Source organism: Colobus angolensis, unplaced genomic scaffold, assembly GCF_000951035.1.
Source record: "Colobus angolensis palliatus isolate OR3802 unplaced genomic scaffold, Cang.pa_1.0 Scaffold404, whole genome shotgun sequence".
In the NCBI taxonomy this organism is placed as follows: Eukaryota; Metazoa; Chordata; class Mammalia; order Primates; family Cercopithecidae; genus Colobus; species Colobus angolensis.
The window spans coordinates 172,955-181,594 of NW_012117422.1; the positions used below are offsets into that span (position 1 = coordinate 172,955).

Here is an 8,640-nt window from a genome sequence, read left to right on the forward strand (position 1 = left end):
TCCTCCCGGCAGCGCTGCGCGCCGCGCTCCTCGGACGGCTGCGGACGTTGCTGCCGTGGGCCTGAGACCAAGGCCGCTGGGCCGGCGGAGCCGGGAACGAAGAGCCGAAGCCTCCAGCCGCCCCGGGAAGCGGTGCTCGCCTCCGCATCCTAGTCTCTATCATTAAAGTTCTCGTGACCGAGACCCGGGCTGCGTTTTCTGGGGCCGCTGGGGTGCCGCACCGCGGGCTACGGACCCTGGAGGGACCCAGCCCCAGCCCGGGCAGCCCGACGGACTTTCTAGAGGCGGCGTGGGAGGGGCTGCGAAGGAACGGGACCTCCCCCTGGGGCGGGACTGGATCCGGTCTTCACCTCCCACCCCACTGCCTACTCAGCCTCTGGGTTACAGGGCCGCCCAGTCCTGCCGGGGTTCACCCTGCTAGCGCTCAGCGGTCTCCTCACCGGTCCCCCTCCTCAGGGACCTCCCCTCTCCTCTCAGCCACCCAGTCCCTCGTTCCCTGGCCTTCACAGTTGACATTAGCCTGCAGGCGCGGGGCCCAGCACCTAGCTATGCAGCTGCGGTGCCACCCACAGCCTGTGGATCTCTCCTCCGGTGAGGGCAGGGGCCTTTTGGTCAGCACTGGATCCCCCTTGTTAACTGTAGGTGTTCAGGGCAGCCCTCCCAGGTCCGCAGAGCTGCAGGCACCATGGCAACATAGTCAGTGACAGGTCTCAAGGAAATGTCCAGAAGGCTTGGGGATCCAGGGGAGGCCCACAAAACAATCAAGTGACTTAGCTGAGTATGCAGGAGAAACGGAGAAAGGAGAGCTTGCCAAGCATGGGTAACGGTGTGTGCAAAGGCCCTGAGGTGAACGGGAGACCCTAACGTGCCAGAGGAGTGTGCCGGGAACCCAGGATGAGGACCAAGCTGAGACACACGGAGGGGAACAAGGAGGCTGGGAAATGCCTTCAGCTTGAGGAGCTAAGAGACGGCCTCATTGCAGGCCTTGGACATGGGGGAGGCATTCGGGGACTTGCTGTGGGTATTGTCCTGGATTCTGCGCTGCTTTCACCAGTGAATTACTGACTTTGCGGCCTGATCTTAGGAATGGGGGTGAGGTGGCGCCAAGGTGGCACTGCGCCTGCAGGCCAGGCTGGCTCCTTGACTTAGCAGGGCAAGGTCGCTGCTGATGCTGGGTGGGGAGGCCCAGTGCCGGGCTTAGTTGGCACGTCGGGGCACAGACCAGGTAAATGAAGCCAGGCGCAGGGGCAGAGGGAGATGTCCAGGGTGTTCACATTTGAGGCACACACTTCATTAACCCTTTATTACAAGTCACGCTCTTATAGAAGTATATGTGGACTTACGTGAAAAAATCAAATGTATCCAAGAATAAAAAACACAGCACATAAAGTAGTATATGCATTCCAGTGTTCGCGCCAGAGACAGCGGGCGCCCAAGAAAAAGCTCTTCTAAAACGGCCTGACTGGGGCAGGCCGGGTGCGAACGGTTCCGGGCCTCAGGCACAGTGTGGGGGCCGCCTGCCTCCTCCGCGGCCCGGCGGGCGGGGGCAGCACCAGCTCCTAGGGCCTCCGGGCCAGCGGCGGACCCCAGGCTGGCCCAAGTCCGGCGCCAGGCAGAACCCTTTGGGCGGGGCCGTATATGGCCCTCCGGGGACGGCAGTGACGACATCTCCAGAAACGTGGGCTTCAGGGCTGGCCACAGGGTACCCTCAGAAGCCCGCAGCTTAGTCGGCCTTTTTCAGGAAGATCTGGAAGAGCCAGACCCAGGGTCAACAGGGCCTCTGAGCTCCGCCAGGGTCTCTCTGGCTGCTCCCCGCGCCTGGCCTGGCCCTGCCCGGCCTCACCTCGCTCAGAATCACCCACACAGGCGAGTCCGTCTGGATCGAGAGGCGCAGCGCTTCCAGAGGGCCGAAGGCTGGGTCCACCTCTCCCTCTGCCACTCCCTTGTAGAAGGAGCCTGGGGGAGGGCAGCGCTGAGAGGGTGTCCCCGAACCCCAGCCCACGCTCTCCCCCAGCCCCCTACCCACCAATCTGGAGGTAGCCGTCGGGGCTCCGAGGATACCGGAGGGTGGCCGTACGGCCCTCCTGCAGGGCCTCCTTGTCCGACTGAGGGTTCTGAGGGCAGAATCAAGGGCTGAAGCAGGTGGCTGCAGGAGGCTCGGCCTCCATGCACACCACACCCTACCGCACTTACATCGAAGGGCAGCACCTCCACAGACGTGTTGAAGAGCTTGTCCTCCGGGTGCTCGATGTTCCCACTGCGGAAGAAAAACCTGCAGCCAGGCAGGCCTGTGAGCTGCTGCAGGGGCAGCGCTCCAGTACAGCACCCAAGGCCCAGCAGATAAAGGCCAGGCCTGCACCAGGGGGGCCCCCAGGCAGCTGTTAGGCTGTGCAAGGAGATCAGGGCCTTCCTCTGGGAGGATGGTGAGGTAAAACATTGCTGAGCTCCTAAGGGCTGCCTGACTTAGTCCTCACAAGGTAGCTACCATTAGGAGGCCCACTTCAGATGAGGACACTGAAGAATGTGAGGTTAATTTGCTGGTGGAGCCTATACCCTGGTGGCCACTCAGTCCCGCCCCCCCCATCGCAGACCCGTGGTGCTGGCACTGACCGCTCCAGTCTTAGGGGTTGGAAGAAGCGGAAGCGGATGAAGTCCCCCGCGGCAGGGGTGAAGGCCCAGAAGAAGTCCTCGCGCAGGTAGGCTTTCTCCAGGGTGAAGTGCTGGTATGTCTTCAGGCTGGTGCTCACCTCTGCTGGCGGGTTCACATGCTCCTTCCGCAGCGCCTGCTTTCCAAAGTCCTTGTCCTGCAGCAGAGGAGGGACAGCAGTGATGGCGTGGGCCCCGACCTTGACCCTGGCCTAGGGAGAGCGTGCAGTGCAGCCCACCTTCAGTTTCTGGATCTTGCCAGCCAGCGAGGAGTGAGTGCCCACATGCTGGAAGAGGGACGGCTTGAAGCGGATCCGCAGGTTGGCCTTCTGCCGGTCACAGTGCTTCTGTGGAGGGCGGGTGACACCCCAGGACTCAGCTTAGCCCTCCTTCCTCCACATGGCCTCTCCTGGGGGCTACCAGGGCCCTCCCACAGTTGACAGTGCCCTCTCTTATGTGATCAGATATAAGGACAGGGACAGTTTGTGCTGGAGGCTGCCGGCCCCTTGGCCCTGCCCCTGCCAGTCCCGCCAGCTCTTGCTCACCGCATCCTTCTCGGGGTTGCAGACTTTCACCCACAGAATATGGTCCAAGAGCCAGTCAATGGGTTTGTCCCGGTAGAACATGAGGATGAACTCTACAATCAGGCTCAGGTCCAGCGACTTGAACATCTTGCCTGGTAGGAAGGGGGCCTGAGTGGGCAGTGCTGCTCCGCCATACTTCCTTTCTCCCTGCAGCGTGCCCCCGAGAGTCCCACAGCAAACCCAGGGGCAGGCTTCAGGCAGGTGTGAGCACAAGGGGGCAGACAGGTGGTGAGGCCAGATATGTCGGATGCACAGGCAATGGGAACAGGCCAGGTGGGGCTGCAGCACGCACACCAGGAAGGGCCCAACCTGGGCAAAGGCTCATAGCGGACACAGCGTGGGCCTGGGAGAGGATGGCAGAGGTGGGTGGGACTGAAAGGCACGGTCAGGTTAGGGGAGGGGCACACCAATGAAGCCCAGCTGGGAGAACTCCAGGATCATCCAGTCCTCTGAAGGCTGCTGCAGTGCGAAGTTCTTCATGGTGCTCAGGTAGTTGGGCTTGGCCACGATGTCATCCTCCAGCTGCAGGTTGAGCAGAGAGGGGCTGGGGCTCAGGAAGGGCACCCAGATGGACCAGACCCATAGCAGAGCAGGGCAGCGCAGGGCTTGGGGCTGACCTGCACGTAGTAGATGCCTTTGGACTGCGCGTACATCATGAGGAAGCAGTAATCGAGGTTCTGTTTGGTCCTCCACCTGTGGGCCAGGGCGGGGCCTCAGGAGCTCAGACCCCTCCACCTCCAGTGTGGCTCCACAGAGAAGCCGCTGGGTGGGCAGCTTCTGTCCCCCCACCCCCATGCACAGGTCCTCCCATGGAGAATTCAGGGCACTGCAGTGAAAAGCCCTGGAAACAGATACCAGTAGATAGGTTCTCAGCACAGGTGGGCAGGTTGCTGGGGCTATGGGGGAGTGCTAGTACCTGACTCTCTCCTTGGGGTCCCCAAAGGACTCTCGGAGGCGGGAGAAGTCAGGGTAGAAGTGGGGGGAGGGTGAGATGACCTCCAGGAGCCCAGAATGGATCTCTGTGGGGAACCTGGGGGATGGGAAGGCCCACTCCATATGCAGCCTCCAGGGGCTGAGGGGGGCTGAGCCCAGCAGACCCTGGCTCTTTCTTGAGGCTCACCCAGTGCCAGCCCCCCACCACTCCCTACACCCAGCCAAGTGAGGCAACAGAGCTCCACAGGGGCTGGGCCACTTCTGCACACCTACCCCTCCCCCACCAGGTCCCTGCCTCCCCCCAAGATAGGAAAGGCGCTACCTTATGGGGAGGCAGGAACCTGCCAGCACGACATCCCGCAAAGAGCCCTCCTGCCACCAGCTCTCTGGGGCCACCAGTACTCACAAGGCCTTGATGTTCTCTGTCACTGCCGAAGTGTACTGTGAGTCAGTCTGTGGGGAGACCAAGCACCCTCCCTTAGTGCTGCTGCTGCCCCAAAAGGCCTGGAAGGGCTTGGAGAAGGGGCATGGCTTCAGATGTCCCCCACGTGGAGGTAGCAAGCCTGCTGTGCTGAGAGCAGAGCAAGGGCGCCCCCAGAGACAGCCCTTTCCCTTTGGGACTGGCACGGCCAAGGGCGGGGCAAGGGGCGTGCCTAGGGGTAGAGGGTGCCAGGAAGCCCCTTCTTTTCTTTTCTTTTCTTTTTTTTTTTTTTGAGACGGAGTCTTGCTCTGCTGCCCAGGCTGGAGTGCAGTAGCCAGATCTCAGCTCACTGCAAGCTCCACCTCCCGGGTTTACGCCATTCTCCTGCCTCAGCCTCCCAAGTAGCTGGGACTACAGGCGCCCGCCACCTCGCCCGGCTAGTTTTTTGTATTTTTTAGTAGAGACGGGGTTTCACCGTGTTAGCCAGGATGGTCTCGATCTCCTGACCTCGTGATCCGCCCGCCTCGGCCTCCCAAAGTGCTGGGATTACAGGCTTGAGCCACCGCGCCCCGCCTGAAGCCCCTTCTTTTCAACTTTCTATCTCGGAACATTTGCGAACGAAACTAGCAACTGAACTTCCGACAGCTTTCTCCTCCCGAATGGCTCCTGCTACAGTTCTATACCGCGGGGGCTCCTCTAAATGTCCCCCAACCCCAAGTCCCGGCTCACTTGCCTCAGCGATCAGCACCACGATGACCGAGTCCTCCTTCTCCTGCGGGCTCAGCTCGGAGATGAGCGAGTGCAGAGTGTCAGTCAGGTACGAGTGCACCTCGCGCCGCACGCTCGGGATGCCCATCACCACCGACACTATGGGGGACGGAGGCGCGACGCTGGGAAGGGCGCGGGGGCCACCCGCCCCCCCTGCCCCGTGCTCCTCCCTGCCCACGCCCCTACCTCCCGTGCGGCCCTGGCCCACGCGCACCGCGGGCTGCAGACTGCTCTCCTTGGCCAGCAGGTGTGGCAGGTGGTGGAAAACGGTGGGCAGGTGCAGCACGTGCCGGTGTGAGCTGTTCCACGGCTTCAATCGGGGGTCCTCTGGGTGGGTCGTGAAGGATCGGGACTGAGACCAGGGAGCCTACAACCAGCCCACCCCCGCCTTTTCCCCCTCCCGCCCCGGACCTCACCTGTTAGGCGGCTCCAGGTACGGTTGCTGTCTCCGTCTCGCAGCGCCTGCCTTTCCGACACGGCCCTCTTGATCTCGTCCAGCACCAAGTTGAGCTCCTTGGAGCGCTTGAGGCTCTCCTGCTCAGCTGCGTGCAACCGATCGCGCAGCGCCAGAAACTCCCGCTGGTAAACGTCCACAACGTCGCCTGCAGGTGGTGCGCAGCCGTCACGAGGGGGCAGTGTAGAGCCTCCCTACGGCCCTTTAGTGCCAGCGCGCACATCTGGGTGCCCGTCTGTGCAATAGCTCACTCACATCTGTTCTCGTGCCTGCCACACGTGAGACAGCTGGGGTCACTCCGAAATTACACTGACACTAATGCTTGTGGGGAGAAAACCAGGGGAATCTGCCCTCTTCCAGCACTCTCCCCCACCCGGGCTGATTTTATTCTCTGAGGAGGCATCTGCAGTGGGAATACAATTTCCAGACCTAGGTAGGTGAATCCTAAGCAAGGGCTGGAACAGCCTCAGACGGAATCCGCTCTGTCCGTTGGCCTCCAAAGCCCACTCTTGCTTTTTGCAGCACATGCTCCTTCCAGGGCATGGGATACCCAAGGTCCTGGTGCTAGTTCTTCACTGTCCTCGTGGCAGTCGCTGGATGCCCACCCTGACCTGGATTGTTAGCCTCACAATGGCCCCAGGGAGCGGCTGCTGCAGTTCCAGGAGCCCACCTCACTTCACTGCTCAAGGACAGTCAACAGCAGCGAGGGGACTAGCTCTGAATGCTCTGGTGCCTGTGTCTCTGGAGACCTGTGCTGCGCCTGGGGCACCCTGAAGGGTCCGCATGCCACCCCAGGGGACCCATGTCAGAACCTCCAGCTGGGCCCAGGCATGAGGGCTGTAGGCAGATGGGGCAGCACACAGGTAGGGCTGCCCGACAGCAGAGAGGCACCACCAGTCTGGCAGGGACCGGTGAGCAAGACAGATCAACAACCTCCTGGTGGCTCGGTGCCCACAGTCCATGCGGAAGTACGCTCAAGGCCTCTGCCAGGCGAGCCTCTGAAAACCTATGTGGCCTACAAGGCCTTATGTTTCCAAGTCTCCAAGTTTAAGAAGCCTGACAGAACTCCCTCTACCCACAGATAGCTCTTCCATTCCTTGATCCTTGGTGGGTTCACAGACCCCAGAGTTCCGTGGGATGGCCTCACCCCGCCAGCAGCCCTGTGCATGATCAAGGTCATGATCAGGCAAAGTTCGGTCACCTCAGGACACACCCCTCTCCAAAGCAGGGACAGGAGGTCAAAGTGCCAAGTGACCAGGGAATAGGAAGGGGTGGACCTTTGCAGGAGGAGCAGGGAGCCAAGTGGATCTTCCCTGAAGCATCTCTTACCCGAGAAGCTAGCCCCCGCCCTCCCACACCCTGCCTCTCTGGGGCTACAGGCTGAGGCCAGGTGGAGCCTCTGGACAGGCCCTGGCGGGAGGGAAGGGGGTGTCGGATTACCGGATCTGCCAGGCTCCACGCTGGGCTCAGGGGCTGGGTTACCCTGGAAACCTAACCCCTCGAATGCAGAGCTGGCTACCCCCACACTCACTCATTGCTGGGCGACACCGAGGTGTAGGCAGCAGTTGCCCACAGGGATGGGACGGAGGTGCAGAGGCCTACAGAGCCATCAGGAGTGGGTTCAGAGCCGCCTGCACCTGCAGGTGCGCCTCCCTCCTGCCTAGATGCCAGTCCCCGCTTGCCTACTTACAGCCACTGCCCATCCCCGAGCCCCATCCTGGCTTTCTCTGTCCCACATGACTGCCTCAGATGGACAGGCTGGGTGGGCAGTGGTGGGTGACGCTGCCTGAATCACCCTGGAAACAGTCTGCTCCTTACCCTGGCTTCCTTCCTAGGGGCCTCCCCTCTCCCCCAGGTTCTGTTTACCAGGAGGTAAAGGGACCCACGGGCTCCCGCCTACACCAACCCTTCTGTCATTTCCCTGCACACTGTAGGCCCTGGCCCTGGGCAGCCTCCCCCGCCTGCCAGCTCCCCCACCCGCCTTGCCCTCAACTGTGGGTCCAACTCTGTGACTGCCTCCCCATGGGCCAGGCCCCATGCCGGGGCTCTGCCAAGCCATGCTGACACCCTATAACCTTCGGGAGCTGGGGAGGCAGCTCAGGTGAGGAGAGGGGCCAGCCTGGGAGCCCCTGCCATACCTTCCTGCCTCAGGGCCACACTGTTAAGAACAGCAGCAATGAGGCCTGGAGGCTGTGTAACCCTCCCTGGAGGCGAGTCATTAGGACACCCTGAGGCCGGCAAACCACAGTTCCCCCTGCTTCCCTCTTGGTTGGGAAAAGATTAAAGAGCCAAGCTGGGCCACAACCTTTGTGCCCTGTATTCAGGGAAAAGGGACAGGATCAGAGGGGCACAGGCAGGTATCAGGCCCGTTAACGGTCTGCTGTCACCATGCATGTGTGCGGCAGATGTCTGTCTCCTCTCCAGACCCTGCACACTCCTAGGAGTCAAGGAGGGTGTCCATCATTGCTGAGGTCCAGGCCTGGGGAGGGGGACAGGCTGGGAGAGCTGTGTGGCTGAGACCCTGGGCCGCCCCCAAGGGTCTGCCTCCCTGGGCAGATCCTCAGCAGGTGCTTGGCCAAAGGCCACAGTTTGAGTGCTGGCAAAGCTGCTCCACAGGCCAGATATGAAACTGGGCCCCAAACCCTTCTCCAGGGTCCATTTTGCATTAGTCTAAAGAGGCCGTCCTGGGCTTGACCTTGGGCTTCCAGGATGACGCCCGCACCTGCTGTCCTTCATCTCTGGTTCCCTGCCCACTTCCTTCCTTCTCTGCAGATTCCACTTCCTGGGTCCTTCCCTCAAGTTCCTGGACCCCCGCTGGCTGCAAAGTGCAGGCC

The 8,640-nt window shown here is 61.6% G+C and overlaps 1 protein-coding gene across 1 annotated transcript; it reads right to left on the minus strand.

The window, feature by feature from the left end:
* Positions 1-1,288: 1,288 nt before the first annotated feature.
* MGAT4B (mannosyl (alpha-1,3-)-glycoprotein beta-1,4-N-acetylglucosaminyltransferase, isozyme B) lies at positions 1,289-6,986 on the minus strand. Its single transcript, XM_011955971.1, is given in 17 exon segments — positions 1,289-1,747; positions 1,844-1,956; positions 2,027-2,114; positions 2,194-2,272; positions 2,611-2,804; positions 2,886-2,993; positions 3,192-3,322; positions 3,638-3,752; positions 3,848-3,923; positions 4,147-4,260; positions 4,570-4,616; positions 5,318-5,451; positions 5,539-5,679; positions 5,769-5,972; positions 5,975-6,013; positions 6,016-6,121; positions 6,882-6,986. Coding segments are annotated over 17 exon segments (1,818 nt in total). The 3' UTR covers positions 1,289-1,723.
* Positions 6,987-8,640: the final 1,654 nt, after the last annotated feature.